General features: G+C 49.0%; 1 protein-coding gene across 1 annotated transcript in view; it reads left to right on the forward strand.

Annotated features, from left to right (window-relative positions):
* Nucleotides 1-18,412: 18,412 nt before the first annotated feature.
* Nucleotides 18,413-20,115, forward strand: part of LOC119363262 (insulin-degrading enzyme-like 1, peroxisomal) — an 18,906-nt gene continuing 17,203 nt past the window's right edge. The window contains exons 1-2 of the mRNA XM_037628576.1: nt 18,413-18,595; nt 18,703-18,778. Of these exons, the coding sequence (XP_037484473.1) occupies nt 18,413-18,595; nt 18,703-18,778 (259 nt within the window). The remainder of the gene's footprint in view (nt 18,596-18,702; nt 18,779-20,115) is intronic.

Raw genomic sequence — 20,115 nt, forward strand, 5'->3', positions numbered from 1 at the left:
TCTGATAGAGAAGGATCTTAAGCCGTCTTCTACCATCTTTCACGGAGTTGTCCCTGGCAAGTCGGCTTACCATGTGGGGAAGATTGCTCTGGGAGTGGCATTTTGTGATAAGTATAATTACAGGGCCGAGACGCTATGGTTCGAGGTGGTTAAAATCAAAAGTCCATATCATGCATTGTTTGGACGGCCGGCTTACGCCAAGTTCATGGCCCGCTGAGGGAGTCCTGGATTAGGGGGTATCAGGACAGCCGGACTATATACATCATTCGGACTATTGGAGCGTGAAGATACAAGACTCAAGACTCCGTCCCGTGTCCGGATGGGACTCTCCTTTGCGTGGAAGACAAGCTTGTCGATCCGGATATTGTATTTCCTTCCTTGTAACCGACTCCATGTAAACCCTAGCCCTCTTCGGTGTCTATATAAACCGGAGAGGTTGGTCCTTAGAAGGCCGATCACAATTACAATCATAATCATCATAGGCTAGCTTCTAGGGTTTAGCCTCTACGATCTCGTGGTAGATCTACTCTTGTACTACTCATATCGTCAATATTAATCAAGCAGGAAGTAGGGTTTTACCTCCATCGAGAGGGCCCGAACCTGGGTAAACATTGTGTCCCTTGCTTCCTGTTACCATCAGCCTAAGACGCACAGATCGGGACCCCCTACTCGAGATCCACCGGTTTTGACACCGACATTGGTGCTTTCATTGAGAGTTCCTCTGTGTCGTCGCTGCAAGGCTCGATGGCTCCTTCAATCATCGTCAACAACACGGTCCAGGGTGGAACTTTTCTCCCCGGACAGATCCTTGTGTTCGGCGGCTTCGCACTACGGGCTAATTCGCTTGGCCATCTAGAGGAGATCGATAGCTATGCCCCTGGCCGCCAGATCAGGTTTGGAAACCTGAACTACACGGCGGATATTCGCGGAGACTTGATCTTCGACGGATTCGGGCCTGTGCCAGGAGCACCGGACAGTCACGATGAGCATGGCTTAGACCTGCTATCGGACAATGTTCGGGATATCACCCCTGCAGTAGCCCCAGACCTAAATCCGGAGCAGGTTGCGTTGCCTAAGGACGGAGGGATGGGCCCCGCCCTGCAGGCCACACACTCATCGATGGTGGAGCCGAACATAGGTCTCACCTCTGTGGGGGCCTGTGACTCCGGACCCCTGGACTCGTATCCGGTTGTTGGTTCCAGTCCGCGCACTCCCGAGCGTGCCGAGCCAGGTTGGGCCCCGTAATGGAGTTTACCGCTGCGGATATCTTCCAGCACTCGCCCTTTGGCGACATGCTGAACTCGTTAAAATCTCTCTCTTTGACAGGAGGCTCTTAGCCGAACTATGTCCGGCTCGAGTGGGAAGCAGGCGACGAAGGAATTCGTTGCCCACCCACCACCCACTTCATTGCCACGGTTGATGATTTAACCGACGTGCTTGACTTCGACTCCGAAGGCATCGACGGTATGGACGACGATGCAGGAGAAGATTCAGAATCTCTGGGGCGCTGGACTACTACCTCCTCACATGATATATACATGGTGGATACGCCCAAGGAGGACGACAGTGACAATCCGGAAGATAAAACCCCCGGGCAAAAGCCAAAACAACGGCACAGACGCCGCTCAAAGTCCAGCAACAGTAAAAATAGCGACAAGAGCGCCAGAAAGATCGACATACCAGTCAACTCCGAAGGAAACAACGACCACATGGACCCAGCGATGGAGCAGGATGAGCCAGGTCACGCTGAACCCAGTTCGGAGCAGACGCTCGGTCACAATGATCTCGAGGGACGAGTTCATCAAACCGCCCCAGGACAAGAACACAGTCCGGATGATGATGCATTCATCATCCCGGAAAAATGCGTGGAACGAGATAACCTCCACAGAAGACTTATGGCCACAGCGAGAAGCCTAAAGAAGCAGAAGCAACGGCTAAAAGCCGCACAGGAAACGCTCAATCGCAGATGGAGTAAAGTGCTAGACACTGAAGAAAGATACGGCGACGATCGCCATACAAAGAGCTATCCAAAACGCAAGCTACTGCCAGAATTCGACGACGAGGCTGTTCCACCAAAGAATAACATGACCAGGAGGCCAGACGTACCACTTCATAACCGCAACAGTGCGGCTACCGACGCCGCGCACGATCTATGTGAGCACCTGGATAAGAAAGCCGACGCGGCCAGATCCATTTACGGATCTAAAGGACACACCCCGGCGAGGGACTATGGTCACCAAAACGATCATACCAACCAAATACCAGTTCGGAATAAACACCGGACACAACAACAGCCGACGGCATGCCACAACACGTCCAGATACAGAGGGGCTGCTCACCCCTGTGCTTCACAGAAGAAGTACTGGACCATGAATTTCCACAAGGTTTCAAACCTATGAACATAGAGGCATACGACGGAACGACAGACCCAGGGGTCTGGATCGAGGATTTTATCCTGCATATTCACATGGCTCGTGGGGATGACCTCCACGCCATCAAATACCTTCCCCTCAAGTTTAAGGGACCAGCTCGACACTGGTTGAAGAGCCCCCCCGAAAATTCAATTGGGAGTTGGGAGGAACTCGAGGATGCTTTCAGGGCCAATTTTCAAGGGACTTATGTCCGGCCTCCGGATGCGGACGATTTAAGTCACATAATCCAATAGCCCGGAGAGTCCACCCGCAAGCTTTGGAACAGATTCCTCACTAAGAAGAATCAAATTGTCGATTGTCCGGATGCCGAAGCGTTAGCAGCATTCAAACACAGCATCTGCGATGAGTGGCTCGCCAGACACCTCGGCCAAGAAAAGCCAAGGATAATGGCAGCCTTAACAAGCCTTATGACCCGCTTTTGCACAGGTGAAGATAGCTGGTTGGACCGTAAAGGCACCAGCGACCCAAGCACATCCGAAATAAGGGACGGCAACGGGAAGCCACGGCGTAATAAAAACAAACGCCAAAACAAGGAAGAGAGCCCGGACAACACAACGGTCAATGCCGGATTTAGGGGCTCTTGGCCCGATCAGCAAAAGAAGCCATTTAAAGGCAGTAAAGAGGGACCGTCCGGTCTGAACAGAGTCCTGGACAGACTGCGGCAAATTCATGGCACCCCCGACAAACCTGCGAACCACACGCACAGAGAGTGCTGGGTCTTCAAGCAGGCCGGCAAATTAAATGCCGAACACAAGGGAAGGGAAACACCAAGTGAAGACGAGGATGAACCCCGCCAGCCGAACACTGGGGGACAGAAAAAATTCCCACCAGAGGTTAAAATAGTAAACATGATCCACGCGACTCACACATCCATGAGAAGGCACGAATGCGCGCTCAGAGACACGTACGATATAGAGCCCATCGTACCCACACCTAACTACTGGATGGCTTGTCCGATCACCTTCGATCACACGGACTGCCTAACCAGTATTCGGCGCGGAGGATCAGAGGCCTTGGTGCTTGACCCAATAATCGACGGATACCATCTCACCCACGTCCTCATGGACGGCAGCAGCAATCTCAATTTAATATACGAGGACACTGTCCGCAGGATGGGGATAGACCCATCCAGAATTAGCCAAAGCAACACCACCTTTGAAGGGGTGATACCAGGCATTGAAGCCTACGACAGGGGCTCCGTCGTACTGGAGGTAACATTCGGCTCCCCAGGCAACTCCAGAAGCGAAGAACTACTCTTCACCATCGCACCCTTCCAAAGCGGCTATCATGCATTGCTTGGAAGAACGGCCTTCGCCCACTTCAATGCATTACCGCACTATGCCTACCTTACACTCAAGATGCCCGGTCCACGTGGCGTCATCACCGTTAACGGAAACATAGAGCGCTCTTCACGCGCAGAGGAACACGCGACGGCCCTAGCGGCCGGACTATAAGCGGCCTCCAATATCAGAAAGCATGACTAGTCATTAAGACCACAGACACGGTTAGACGAGTCCGACAGCCCAGATAAAACTGAACCAGGGCATCGTATTTGTAATCCCATAGAGGACACCAGGGGCTATGAATATTTAATATAGCCCCACATTTGGCTCAACCTTATTGGTAGGCCAACGTCTTACACTTTTACTATCCATCGCATACTTACGTTGTACTCTCCTACACGAGTTTTCTTTTTTACAGACAACATTCGCGCGATACCCTTCCAGGATACGGCACAATAGAGACAAAGGCGCAGACGTGCAGTAGGGCCCCGCTCAAAAGGTTTCTCTTTAGATTAAGCCCCTGTGTAAACCTTTTCTATTGCCTCTTGTTGTTTAAACATCCCATGGGTTCCATACCCATAGAGGATACTGCCGTTATTGGCATTTCGCCACGACAAACTAATGCACGTACCTGGAAACACAGGGTTTATAATGAATGGGCATTCTGTTGGGGAACGTAGCAGAAATTCAAAAAAATTCTACGCAACACCAAGATCAATCTATGGAGTAATCTAGCAACAAGAGAGGGAGAGGATGAGCATCTTCATACCCTTGAAGATCGCTAAGCGGAAGCGTTTCAAGAACGCGGATGATGGAGTCATACTCGCGGCGATTCAAATCGCGGAAGATCCGATCTAGCGCCGAACGGATGACGCCTCCGCGTTCAACACACGTACAGCCCGGGGACGTCTCCTCCTTCTTGATCCAGCAAGGGGAGAGGAGAATTTGAGGGAGAACTCCGACAGCACGACGGCGTGGTGGTGGTGGAGCTCGTGGTTCTCCAGCAGGGCTTCGCCAAGCACTACAGAGGAGGAGGTGTTTGAGGAGGGAGAGGGCTGTGCCAAGGGAAGGGTGTACTACTGCCCTCTCTATCCCTCGCTATATATAGGGGTAATGGGGGTGGAGGAGGCGCCCTAGGGTTCCCTAGGGGAGGGGCGGCGGCCACAGGGGAAACCCTAGATGGGTTTGGGCGCCCCCACCCCCTAGGAAACTTGCCCCCCAAGCCGGGAAGGGGGGCTGCCCTAGGGGAGGCGCCCCCACCTCTCCTAGTTACGTGAGAGGGGCTGGGAGGGGCGCACCACCCCTTAGTGGGCTGGTTTTCCCCTTCCCCTTTGGCCCATGAGGCCCTCCAACACTTGCCGGGGCTCCCGAAACACCTTTCGGTCATGCTGGCCATAGCCTGGTACCCCCGGAACACTTCCGGACTCCAATACCCTTAGTCCAATCTATCGATCTTCACCGCCGGACCATTCCGGAACTCCTCGTGACGTCCGGGATCACATCCCGGACTCCAAACAACCTTCGGTAACCACATACTATTTCCCATAACAACTCTAGTGTCACCGAACCTTAAGTGTGTAGACCCTACGGGTTTGGGAATCATGCAGACATGACCGAGACAACTCTCTGGCCAATAACCAACAGCGGGATCTGGATACCCATGTTGGCTCCCACATGTTCCACGATGATCTCATTGGATGAACCACGATGTCGAGGATTCAATCAATCCCATATTCAATTCCCTTTGTCTAGCGGTATAGTACTTGCCCGATTCGATCGTCGGTATCCCGATACCTTGTTCAATCTCATTACCGGCAAGTCTCTTTACTCGTTCCATAACACATCATCCCATGATCAACCCTTTGGTCACATTGTGCACATTATGATGATGTCCTACCGAGTGGGCCCAGAGATACCTCTCCGTTACACGGAGTGACAAATCCCAGTCTCGATTCGTGCCAACCCAACAGACACTTTCGAAGATACCCGTAGTGTACCTTTATAGCCACCCAGTTACGTTGTGACGTTTGGTACACCCAAAGCATTCCTACGGCATCCGGGAGTTGCACAATCTCATGGTCTAAGGAAATGATACTTGACATTAGAAAAGCTTTAGCATACGAACTACACGATCTTTGTGCTAGGCTTAGGATTGGGTCTTGTCCATCACATCATTCTCCTAATGATGTGATCCCGTTATCAACGACATCCAATGTCCATGGTCAGGAAACCGTAACCATCTATTGATCAACGAGCTAGTCTACTAGAGGCTTACTAGGGACATGGTGTTGTCTATGTATCCACACATGTATCTGAGTTTCCTATCAATACAATTATAGCATGGGTAATAAACGATTATCATGAACAAGGAAATATAATAATAATAACTAATTTATTATTGCCTCCAGGGCATATTTCCAATAGTCTCCCACTTGCACTAGAGTCAATAATCTAGTTCACATCGCCATGTGATTAACACTCACAGGTCACATCGCCATGTGACCAACATCCAAAGAGTTTACTAGTGTCACTAAACTAGTTCACATCATCATGTGATTAAGACTCAATGAGTTCTGGGGTTTGATCATGTTTTGCTTGTGAGAGAGGTTTTAGTCAATGGGTCTGCAACATTTAGATCTGTATGTACTTTGCAAATCTCTAGGTCATATTGTAAATGCTGCTTCCACGCTCCACTTGGAGCTATTCCAAATGGTTGCTCCACTATACGTATCCGGTTTGCTACTCAGAGTCATTCGGATAGGTGTTAAAGCTTGCATCGACGTAACCCTTTACGCCAAACTCTTTATCACCTCCATAATCGAGAAAAATGTCCTTATTACTCCAAGGACAATTTTGACCGCTGTCCAATGATCCATTCTTGGATCACTCTTGTACCCCTTTGCCAGACACGTGGCAAGGCACACATCACGTGCGGTACTCAGCATAGCATACTGTAGAGCCTACGTCTAAAGCATAGGGGACGACCTTCGTCCTTTCTCTCTCTTCTGTCGTGGTCGAGCTTTAAGTCTTAACTTCATACTGTACAACTCAGGCAAGAACTCCTTCTTTGACTGATCTATCTTGAACACCTTCAAGATCATGTCAAGGTATGTGCTCATTTGAAAGTACCATTAAGCGTTTTCGATCTATCCTCATAGATCTTGATGCTCAACGTTCAAGCAGCTTAATCCAGTTTTTCCCTTGAAAAACACTTTCAAATAACCCTATATGCTTTCCAGAAATTCTACATCATTTCTGATCAACAATATGTCAACAACATATACTCATCAGAAATTCCATAGTGCTCCCACTCACTTCTTTGGAAATACAGGTTTCTCATAACCTTTGTATAATCCCAAAATATTTGATCATCTCATCAAAGTGTATATTCTGACTCTGAGATGCTTGCTCTAGTCCAAGGAAGGATCGCTGGAGCTAGCATACCTTTTAGCATCCTTAGGATCGACAAAACCTTTCTGGTTGTATCACATACAACCTTTCCTTACGAAAACTGGTAAGCAAACTCGTTTTGACATCCATCTGCCAGATTTCATAAATGCGGCTAATGCTAACATGATTCCGGCGTACTTAAGCATCGCTACGGATGAGAAAATCTCATCGTAGTCAACTCCTTGAACTTGTGAAGAACTCTTCGCCACAACTCGAGCTTCATAGACGGTGACATTACCGTCCACGTCTGTCTTCTTCTTAAAGATCCACTTATCTCAATGGCTTGCCGATCATCGGGCAAGTCCACCAAAGTCCATGCTTTGTTCTGATACATGGATCCTATCTCGGATTTCATGGCTTCTAACCATTTGTCGGAATATGGGACCACCATCGCTTCTCCATAGCTCGTAGGTTCATTGTTGTCTAGCAACATGACCTTCAAGACAGGATTACTGTACCACTCTGAAGTAGTATGCATCCTTGTCACCCTACGAGGTACGGCAGTGACTTGATCTGAAACTTCATGATCACTATCATAAGCTTCTACTTCAATTGGTGTAGATGCCACAGGAACAACTTCCTGTGCCCTGCTACACACTAGTTGAAGTGACGGTTCAATAACCTCATCAAGTCTCCACCATCCTCCCACTCAATTCTTTTGAGAGAAACTTTTCCTCGAGAAAGGACCTAATTCTAGAAACAATCCCTTTTGCTTCCGGAACTGAGACTGGAGGTATATCCAACTATTTTGGGTGTCCTATGAAGATGCATTTATCCGCTTTGGGTTTGAGTTTATCAGCCTAAAACTTTTTCACATAAGCGTCGCAGCCCCAAACTTTCAAGAAATGACAACTTAGGTTTCTTCAAACCATAGTTCAAACAGTGTCGTCTCAACGGAATTCCATGGTGCCCTATTAAAGTGAGTGCGGTTGTCTCTAATGCCTAACCCATGAATGATTGTGGTAATTCGACAAGAGACATCATGGTACGCACCATATCCAATAGGGTGCAACTATGATGTTCGGACACACCATCACACTATGGTGTTCCAGGCGGTATTAATTGTGAAACAATTTCCACAATGTCTTAATTGCGTGCCAAAGCTCGTAACTCAGATACTCATCTCTATGATCACATCATAGACATTTTATCCTCTTGTCACGATGATCTTCAACTTCACTCTGAAATTACTTGAACCATTCAATAATTCAGATTTGTGTTTCATCAAGTAAATATACTCAGTATCTACTCAAATCATCCGTGAAGTAAGAACATAACGATATCCACTGCGTGCCTCAGCACTCATTGGATTGCACACATCAAAATGTATTACTTCCAACAAGTTGCTTTCTTGTTCCTTTTTACTGAAAGCGAGGCTTTCAGTCATCTTGCCCATGTGGTACGATTTGCATGTCTCAAGTGATTCAAAATCAAGTGAGTCCAAACGGTCCATTTGCATGGAGTTTCTTCATGCATATACACCAATAGACATGGTCCGCATGTCTCAAACTTTTCAAAACGAGTGATTCCAAACATCCATCAACATGGAGCTTCTTCATGCGTTTTATACCAATATGACTTACATGGCAGTGCCACAAGCAGGTGGTACTATCATTACTATCTTATATCTTTTGGCATGAACATGTGTATCACTACGATCGAGATTCAATAAACCATTCATTTTGGGTGCAAGACCATTGAAGGTATTATTCAAATAAACAGAGTAACCATTATTCTCCTTAAATGAATAACCGTGTTGCGATAGACATAATCCAATCATGTCTATGCTCAACGCAAACACCAAATAACAATTATTTAGGTTTAACACCAATCTCGATGGTAGAGGGAGCGTGCGATGTTTGATCACATCAACCTTGGAAACACTTCCAACACATATCGTCAGCTCACCTTTAGCTAGTCTCCGTTTATTCCGTAGCTTTTATTTCGAGTTACTAACACTTAGCAACCGAACCGGTATCTAATACCCTGGTGCTACTAGGAGTACTAGTAAAGTACACATTAACATAATGTATATCCAATATAATTCTATCGACCTTGCCAGCCTTCTCATCTACCCAGTATCTAGGGTAATTCTGCTCCAGTGACTATTCCCCTTATTACAGAAGCACTTAGTCTCGGGTATGGGTTCAACCTTGGGTTTCTTCACTAGAGCAGCAGCTGATTTGTCGTTTCATGAAGTATCCCTTCTTGCCCTTGCCCTTCTTGAAACTAGTGGTTTCACTAACCATTAACAATTGATGCTCCTTCTTGATTTCTACTTTCGCGGTGTCAAACATCGCGAATATTTCAAGGATCATCATATCTATCCCTGATATGTTATAGTTCATTACGAAGCTCTAGCAGCTTGGTGGTAATGACTTTGGAGAAACATCACTATCTTATCTGGAAGATCAACTCCCACTTGATTCAAGTGATTGTTGTACTCAGACAATCTGAGCACAAGCTCAACGATTGAGCTTTTCTCCCTTAGTTGCAGGCTAAGAAACTCGTCGGAGGTCTTATACCTCTTGACGTGGGCACGAGCATGAAATTCGAATTTCAGCCCTCGAAACATCTCATATGTTCCGCGACGTTTCAAAATCGTCTTTGGTGCCTCAACTCTATATCGTTTAACTGAACTATCACGTAGTTATCAAAATGTGTATGTCAGATGTTCGCAACATCCACAGACGACGTTCGAGGTTCAACACACTGAGCGGTGCATTAAGGACATAAGCCTTCTACGAAGGAACGAGGATAATCCTCAGTTTACGGACCTAGTCTGCATAATCGCTACTATCAACTTTCAACTGAGTTTTCTCTAGGAACATATCTAAATAGTAGAACTAAAGCGCGAGCTTACGACATAATTTGCAAGGATCTTATGACTATGTTCAGGATAATTAAGTTCATCTTATGAACTCCCACTCAGATAGACATCCCTCTAGTCATCTAAGGGATTACATGATCCGAGTCAACTAGGCCGTGTCCGATCATCACGTGAGACGGACTAGTCAACGTCGGTGAACATCTTCATGTTGATTGTATCTTCTATACGACTCATGCTCGACCTTTCGGTCTTCCGTGTTCCGAGGCCATGTCTGTACATGCTAGGCTCGTCAAGTCAACCTAAGTGTATTGCATGTGTAAATCTGGCTTACACCCGTTGTATTCGAACGTTAGAATCTATCACACCCGATCATCACGTGGTGCTTCGAAACAACGAACCTTCGCAATGGTGCATAGTTAGGGGGAACACTTTTCTTGAAATTATTGCGAGGGATCATCTTATTTAAGCTACCGTCGTTCTAAGCAAATAAGATGCATAAACATGATAAACATCACATGCAATCAAATAGTGACATGATATGGCCAATATCATTTTGCTCCTTTTGATCTCCATCTTCGGGGCTCCATGATCATCATCGTCACCGGCATGACACCATGATCTCCATCATCATGATCTCCATCATCGTGTCTCCATGAAGTTGTCTCGCCAACTATTGTTTCTACTACTATGGCTAACGGTTTAGCAATAAAGTAAAGTAATTACATGGCGTTGTTCATTGACACGCAGGTCATACAATAAATTAAGACAACTCCTATGGCTCCTACCGGTTGTCATACTCATCGACATGCAAGTCGTGATTCCTATTACAAGAACATGATCAATCTCATACATCACATATATTATTCATCACAATCTTTTGGCCATATCACATCACATAGCATACCCTGCAAAAACAAGTTAGACGTCCTATAATTGTTGTTTGCATGTTTTACGTGGCTGCTATGGGTTTCTAGCAAGAACGTTTCTTACCTACGCAGAAACCACAACGTGATATGTCAATTGCTATTTACCCTTCATAAGGACCCTTTTCATCGAATCTGATCCGACTAAAGTGGGAGAGACTGGCACCCGCTAGCCACCTTATGCAACAAGTGCATGTTAGTCGGTGGAACCTGTCTCACGTAAGTGTACGTGTAAGGTCGGTCCGGGCCGCTTCATCCCACAATACCATCGAAACAAGATTGGACTAGTAACGGTAAGCATATTGAACAAAATCAACGCCCACAACAACTTGTGTTCTACTCGTGCATAGAAACTACGCATAGACCTAGCTCTGATACCACTGTTGGGGAACGTAGCAGAAATTCAAAAAATTTCTATGCAACACCAAGATCAATCTATGGAGTAATCTAGCAACAAGAGAGGGAGAGGATGAGCATGTTCATACCCTTGAAGATCGCTAAGCGGGAGCGTTTCAAGAACGCGGATGATGGAGTCATACTCGCGGCGATTCAAATCGCGGAAGATCCGATCTAGCGTCGAACGGACGACGCCTCCGCGTTCAATACACGTACAGCCCGGGGACGTCTCCTCCTTCTTGATCCAGCAAGGGGAGAGGAGAAGTTGAGGGAGAACTCCGACAGCACGATGGCGTGGTGGTGGTGGAGCTCGTGGTTCTCCAGCAGGGCTTCGCCAAGCACTACAGAGGAGGAGGAGGTGTTGGAGGAGGGAGAGGGCTGCGCCAAGGGAAGGGTGTACTGCTGCCCTCTCTCTCCCTCACTATATATAGGGGTAATGGGGGTGGAGGAGGCGCCCTAGGGTTCCCTAGGGGAGGAGCGGCGGTCACAGGGGAAACCCTAGATAGGTTTGGGCGCCCCCACCCCCTAGGGAACTTGCCCCCCAAGCCGGGAAGGGGGGCTGCCCTAGGGGAGGCGCCCCCACCTCTCCTGGTTACGTGAGAGGGGCTGGGAGGGGCGCACCACCCCTTAGTGGGCTGGTTTGCCCCTTCCCCTTTGGCCCATGAGGCCCTCCAACACTTGCCGGGGCTCCCGAAACACCTTTCGGTCATGCTGGCCATAGCCTGGTACCCCCGAAACACTTCCGGACTCCAATACCCTTAGTCCAATCTATCGATCTTCACCGCCGGACCATTCCGGAACTCCTCGTGACATCCGGGACTCCGAACAATCTTCGGTAACCACATACTATTTCCCATAACAACTCTAGTGTCACCGAACCTTAAGTGTGTAGACCCTACGGGTTCGGGAATCATGCAGACATGACCGAGACAACTCTCTGACCAATAACCAACAGCGGGATCTGGATACCCATGTTGGCTCCCACATGTTCCACGATGATCTCATCGGATGAACCACGATGTCGATGATTCAATCAATCCCGTATCCAATTCCCTTTATCTAGCGGTATAGTACTTGCCCGATTCGATCATCGGTATCCCGATACCTTGTTCAATCTCGTTACCGGCAAGTCTCTTTACTCGTTCCATAACACATCATCCCGTGATCAACCCTTTGGTCACATTGTGCACATTATGATGATGTCCTACCAAGTGGGCCCAGAGATACCTCTCCGTTACACGGAGTGACAAATCCCAGTCTCGATTCGTGCCAACCCAACAGACACTTTTGGAGATACCCGTAGTGTACCTTTATAGCCACCCAGTTACGTTGTGACGTTTGGTACACCCAAAGCATTCCTACGGCATCCGGGAGTTGCACAATCTCATGGTCTAAGAAAATGATACTTGACATTAGAAAAGCTTTAGCATACGAACTACACGATCTTTGTGCTAGGCTTAGGATTGGGCCTTGTCCATCACATCATTCTCCTAATGATGTGATCCCGTTATCAACGACATCCAATGTCCATGGTCAGGAAACCGTAACCATCTATTGATCAACGAGCTAGTCTACTAGAGGCTTACTAGGGACATGGTGTTGTCTATGTATCCACACATGTATCTGAGTTTCCTATCAATACAATTATAGCATGGATAATAAACGATTATCATGAACAAGGAAATATAATAATAATAACTAATTTATTATTGCCTCTAGGGCATATTTCCAATACATTCTTCAGCCCATTTTCTGTTATAAAGTCTGAATACCTTCGGGAGTGTTCGACGTCACGAGTTTGGCCTTATATACATCAGCTCCGAGTCGTGTCTTTGGTCAAATGTTGGGTTTGCTCGGCTCCTGGGTTTGCCGCCTTACGTTCCGTTCTTATTGGCTAAGGCGGCCAAAGGAGAACTACTACGATTGTGCCCTGGTTATTCCGGATGAGCACCTCAGTAGAGAAAGCCAAAAACTGACTGTCATGATACAGCGCGAGACTGTTCAACCACTTGAAGACTTACCGGAATCTTTAGGATTCCTCCGCATTAACGAAGGGACGTTTCCCGGCCATGTACATACGCGTCCGTATTCGGATGCACGCAAAAGTACTAGGGGCTACATAGTAGCCCCACTGTCAAACTCCTATGGCTAAGTGAAAGTGTTACAGCTATATAGTCCGGTTGCCTAGTTCGACGTGCGATCACCTCCTTAATGGACCAAGACGTTGGAACAAGTGTGATTATGCATATTTTTCGCGAACACCCCCGCATTGTATGCGTGGGGGCTGAAGCCAACGACTGCTAACTTTCAGAGTTACACATAGACATAAAAACGGCCGCACAGGAGGCACAAATAATACTTTTGGGCACAAAGTATAAATATAGCCTCATAATCAAAATAACATTGTCTCTACAATGATTTGCTTTGTCACTCGAACAATATATTCTTCGAGCACTGCGCCCCTATTAAGCGGGCACCTTCTGTTACCTGATCCAAGTAGTGCTCGGCCGGATACTGGCCTCCCGCCGGATTCTGGGTCGCTACAATGGTGGCCTCCATATCCGTCCAATAGGATTTAACGCGGGCAAGAGCCATTCGTGCACCCTCTATACACGTCGACCTTCTCATGGCGTCAATCTGAGGCACGACCCCAAGGAATTGTTGCACCAAACCAAAGTAACTGTCCGGCTTAGGCCTCTTCGGCCATAGATGGTCTATTACAGACCGCATTGCAAGCCCGAACAGCCTATGAAGCTCCGCTACAACAACCACCTTCTCACTTAACGGCAGAGGGCGCGCGGGAGCATTGAATTGCGACCAGAAAAGCTTCTCCACTTCTTTATCACCTTGATCCTTGAAAAACTTGGCTGCATCAGCTGTACTCTTCGCCAAGTCCGCATATGCGTCTGCAGGACTCCAGCGTCCATCCAGGGGAGCATACTTCGGATCCAAAAACTTCGTCCGCAGTAAGTAGGAGCCCCCAGCCGTGATTTTACTGGCTTGTTGAAGCTCCTCCCGCACACCCCTGACCTCGGTCCGCATCTCCTTGGTGGCATTAAGTGCCTTGTTCAGGTCGGCCGAACTAGCCTTATTCTTCTTTTCAAGGAGATCATACCGGTCGGCGGCATTTTTCAACTCCATAGCCATTTTGGCTACCTTTTCCTCGCTTCGGCGATGAGCAGCCTATTCGGCTCTCAATTCTTTGGCCGCCTTTAGGGCAGCCGCATTGCTCACTCGAGCTTGTTCCTTGGCCTGGACAAGTTCCGCCCTCAGGGCTTCCACGGCAGCAGCACCATCTGCAGCCCAAACATATTGCATTAATATTATGCCCCTCTCATATTTTCCTATACAACATAATAAGGAAAGTAGAGCACATACCTTGTGACTCTTTCAGCCGCTCGTTCACCAGCGTGATATCGGCATCAATAGATCCGATCTGCCTCCTTAGTTCGGCAACTTCAACGGACTGGTTGGCTGCCGGACCCTTAGATACCTGCGCATATGTACAGCGCAATCATTACTATATGATCCCCCGTTTGCCGCCTAGGGCAGGCAACCAGAGTCTAAGGGGCTACTATCCATATGGAGCACACCTAGCGTGTGCCAAACAGCCAAAAAATAGTGTATTTTTCACTACATGCCTCAAAGCCTTTGAGCAGGCTCGTAAATGCTTCATTCAAACCACTTGTGGCGGATGAAATCTTCTTGAGCCGTGCTCATTAATGAGCGATGCTCCTCCGACAGCGCAGCTCGCTCCAGAAGGCCTGTCAGTACGTCTAGCCGGACATCAAACTGTGTCGGACCCTTCTCATCGCCCCCCCGTGGGAGCCAAACGCTCCGGGCTCAGGGCGACTGACGTATTCGCTTCTGGCTTCGGCAGATCCGGACTCCTCCGTGACGACACCTCAGTGTCGCCCGCCTCATGAGGCAGAGAGGTGGGTGGGGTCTTGCTCTCCATCATCTCCAGAGGAAGATCCCCCGAAGACGAGCTCTGTTGAGAAGAGCTGCTAGCCGGACTGCAAAAGACGAATCCTGGTTATTAATCTCGGAGAAACGCAGTACCTTTGAATTAACGATTAACTCACAGCCCGGTTGAGGGCAGGCCCGTTGGCGGGCATAACATGGTGAGGACGCCCGTCGGGGCAGAGCCCCCCGGCGACATTGTCTTCCCCTGTTTGGGCATCTCCGTCTCCAAGTCTTCGGAGGCGGCCCTTTTCTTCCCGCGCGGGGAGGTGGCCTCGGATTCCCCTCCCCGACTATCCTCCCCTGGAGAGGAAGCAATTCTCCCGGTCCGGATGCGTAGTGTGTGAAGTTCGGCTTCACCATCCTTTCCTTCGTCTTTCCCTGAGGGCATTTTGCTGAGCACCCGGCCAAGCATCTTGGCAACGGTTGGACCAGGCGAGCCTTCGGGAAGTGGCGCCGAACACCTGATTCTCTCCGCCTTGCTGAGCCATTCCTGGCCACGGAGGGTTTTCAGAATAATGACTATGACAAATAAAAACAAAGTGTCCGGTTTTAAGGTTACTTACTTGGGCATCTAGGCGATTGCAGCTTAGGCCCGCATCCTCGGTGGTGTCCGGACACTTTACTTGTGGTCCGAAGAATAATTTACACATCCCTTCGAGCTTCAGGCCGAAGAAGTGCTTAATAGTCCGCGGACCCTCCGGATTGAACTCCCACATTCGGAGAGGCCGACGTTTGCACGGCAACATCCGTCGGATTAGCATTACTTGAATTATGCTGACAAGGTTAATGTCCTTCTCAAGAAGCTCCCGGATACGGCTCTGCAGTATTGGAACATCACTAGCGGGCCCCCAATTCCATCCTACGTCGGTCCATGACGCCAATTGTGATGGAGGGCCCGAGCGGAACTCGGGGGCGGCCACCCACTTTGTGCCTTTGGGGGCTGTGACATAAAACCACCTCCGTTGCCATACATCGGATACTTCTGGAAAAGAACCCTCTGGCCATGGGGCATCAGTGTTCCTGCTTATTATGGCACCTCCGCACTCCGCATGTCGCCCCTCGATCATCTTCGGCTTCACATTGAAGGTCTTGAGCCATAAGCCGAAGTGTGGAGTGACGTGGAGAAAAGCCTCGCACACAATGACGAACGACGAGATATGGAGGATAGCGTCAGGAGCTAGATCATGAAAATCCACCCCGCAATAGAACATGAGCCCTCTCACAAAGGGATCAAGGGTGAGGCCCAAGCCGCGGAGGAAGTGAGGAACAAACACGACGCTCTCATTGGGTTCCGGTGTAGGAATGACCTGCCCTGGAGCAGGAAGCCTGTGCTGGATGTCGGCGGTCAGATATCCGACCTCCATAAGCCTCGCAATGTCCTCCTCTTGGATCGAGGAGGCCACCCACCGGCCTTGAGGGTTGGATCCGGACATATTGGAGGATCTGGGGTGTTTGAGCTTAGGTCTCGGGTGCTAGAACTCGAGGTACGAAAAGGCGCAAGGGAGGTGGAAAAGAGGCATAGGCCTCGGCCCCTTTATAAAGGGGGTGAATATCAAGAGTCCTCAGCGTGACCGCTTGAGGCTTATCTAAAAACACACGGAGTCATGCCAACGGGCGTCGTGGGGTTACGCACGCCCATATTGATGGAAGATCCCGTAATAAGAGGAACACGATCTCTGTTTTGACAGGGCGTGCCAATAAAACCGCCTCGCAACGCGAGTCGAGATGGGGCGAGAAACGCCGGTTTGTGTTGGACCGGGCCACGAAGCAAGGGCACGACATACAAAGATTGCCAGCAGACCAGATTTATGCTATGTTCTCTACGATGGTATGTGAAGATCATTTTGCAGATCCGGACAGGGTCTACGTGTTCGATAATTACTTTGGAGTATTCAGAGATGGAACCCGCCTTGCAATGCCGAAGACAAGACTGCGCGCCGGACTCATCGTCATTGAAGCCTGGTTCAGGGGCTACTGAGGGAGTCCTGGATTACGGGGTATCCGGACAGCCGGACTATATACATCGTCCGGACTATTGGAGCGTGAAGATACAAGACTCAAGACTCCGTCCCGTGTCCGGATGGGACTCTCCTTTGCGTGGAAGACAAGCTTGTCGATCCGGATATTGTATTTCCTTCCTTTTTTTGACGGTTAATTGTATTTCCTTCCTTGTAACCGACTCCGTGTAAACCCTAGCCCTCTCCGGTGTCTATATAAACCGGAGAGGTTGGTCCTTAGAAGGCCGATCACAATTATAATCATAATCATCATAGGCTAGCTTCTAGGGTTTAGCCTCTACGATCTCGTGGTAGATCTACTCTTGTACTACTCATATCGTCAATATTAATCAAGCAGGAAGTAGGGTTTTACCTCCATCGAGAGGGCCCGAACCTTGGTAAACATTGTGTCCCTTGCTTCCTGTTACCATCAGTCTAAGACGCACAGATCGGGACCCCCTACCCGAGATCCGCCGGTTTTGACACCGACACCCGCCACTGTTATATTTATCTTCAACTTAGTTGGGCGGGCGGCAGCGGTGTCGATTTTCAGCGAAATCGGTAGGCGGCGGAGTTGGGTGGGCGGGCGGAAGCCGAATGAAAGTAGTTGGGCGGTTGGCGCGCGGCTTACATCTCCTGTAGGTGGAGATGCAAATGTGTTGTATTTTACATCTTCAAGAGGAGAGATGTAATTTTTTTTGTTGCATCTACATTATCTGTTGGAGAGGGGTTTTTGGGCCTTGAAGATGTAAAAGTTAGTATTTTTCTCTACATCATCTATTGAAGATGTTGCTCAAAAAAATTTCTATTGAAGATGCCCTTATATATTTTTTTGCGAAAAGGGCCGATTTGCGGTTTCAAGATCAGGCTGTTTGGTTCGTACCCTGGTTTCGCCAACAATATGGCGAGGAATCAGATGAACGGAGTGCGGGCGAGCTGGGCGTGCCCAAAGAATCGGAAGTAATCCAAACAGACACCCACATCCCAGTCAACGCTAATATTTTGGCTTGGGAGTTGAGGGCAGCGATCCAAACGGAGCCAACCCGAGCAGCGAGCCTCGCCCAAGACTTACCTCCCCAACCCCCGTGCGAGACTTGCCCTCCCCTGGCGACGACGACGACTGGGCGGCGACGCGATGGATTCGAGGCTGCGAAAGGTAGACGCCCCCGCCGTGCCGGCCGACGGCGCCGCTGCGCTGGCCACCGCGAAGGGTGAGGTCGAAGTCACCAAGCCCCGCAACGACAGGCGCGGGTACCGCCGCGTGGTGCTCCCGAACGCCCTCGAGTGCCTCCTCATCAGCGACCCCGACACCGACAAGGTCAGCTCCAGTCGCTCACTCGCTCTTCAATCTGGACGGGCCGGGCGCCGGGGTTTTGGCCGCTTCTTGGTTTCGTCCAGATTCTGAAATTCGCGATTTGTTTGCAGGCGGCGGCGTCGATGAATGTCTCGGTGGGGTACTTCTGCGATCCCGATGGGATGGAGGGGCTCGCGCACTTCCTCGGTGAGCGCTCTGCTCTGGCTTGTTGTGTTACACCCACCCAGGGGCATGCTAGATACTGCTGCTTATAAATTAGTCATTCAGTGATCATCTTACACACGCTAGTGATGAAAATCTTACTGCAGCTGCGACCTAACAACCTCGATTTCTCTGTTGCCGTGCCTTTTCTTCTTGTGCAAACGCCTTTTCTTCTCGTGAGTGAAAACGCAGAAACTCGAGTCTCGATGCATTGATAGATAGAAAAAGAGTTCACTCTAAAGTACTCCCTCCGTCCGAAAATACTTGTCGCAGAAATGGATATAAATGGACGCACCTAAAACTAAAATACATCTAGATACATCCATTCACCCGACAAGTATTTCCGGACGGAGGGAGTACAAGGCAACGCAGCTAGGTAGCAGCAGTCCTGGGACAGTTGCGGTAAGACCCACGGCCGCCCTCGCCCATGACTGCGCCTCAGATTTGATTTTGCCGAGCGAACTGGTGGTGGACGGCGCATTGGCAAAGAGGTGACATTGTGATGCTTCCAATCCACCGAGTTGTGAGCATGATCACCGATGAGATGCCATTGCGCATCGTGGCCGGGGTGAACCTGGTGGGCCGCCGCCACCAGTCAATGAAGTCCTCACCAATAACCAGAGGCACTGCAGTGGATCCGATCCAAGTTAGGACCTCATGCCATGGGTTAGCGAGAAGGGGTAACCAGTGAGAAGGTGAGTCATGGTCTCTGCGATTGGTCGGAAAGCAGACAACGCGGCTGGTCTTGCAAGCCCAGCCTTGCCAGCCTCTCGGCGGTGCAGCAAGGCAAGCAAGCCAAACGAACAACTTCACCCTCGATGGAGCCCAGCGTGCCAGTTCAACCAACAACAGCCCCCTGAAAGAGGGTCTCTCTGTTGCCGTGCTATTGCTCTTGTTATGATTTTATACCTGTGTGGCCTATCACTGCAATTTGCTAGTTTGTTATGAAAGGCTTTTTTCACTTGGGATTACTGCTATAGAATGTCCTGATATATTGGGATGTGTGTGCTTCTGGGTTGTTCAGTAGAGTAACCACTAGCATGACATTAATCATCGAATAAGTAAATACAGATACAAGTTGGCACCAATTTGGATGTGCATGTTCTTTTCACAGTCCGTGTACCATAAATAATCAGGGAGAAAGAAACAGAATTCTGGATGTTCATACATCAGCAGGTACTCGCTTCTTCAATTTGCTGTCTGGCCTCTTGATTGGCTGGAGTTTTGCATATTTCCCTTCTGGGTAAAGGGGATTTCGGTGATGAAATCAAACTACAAGAGCCAAGGTCTTCAGGTCCTCGAAAATGTGAGATGTACCTGGC

The sequence above is a fragment of the Triticum dicoccoides genome, chromosome 2B (assembly GCF_002162155.2).
Source record: "Triticum dicoccoides isolate Atlit2015 ecotype Zavitan chromosome 2B, WEW_v2.0, whole genome shotgun sequence".
NCBI classification, from domain to species: domain Eukaryota; kingdom Viridiplantae; phylum Streptophyta; class Magnoliopsida; order Poales; family Poaceae; genus Triticum; species Triticum dicoccoides.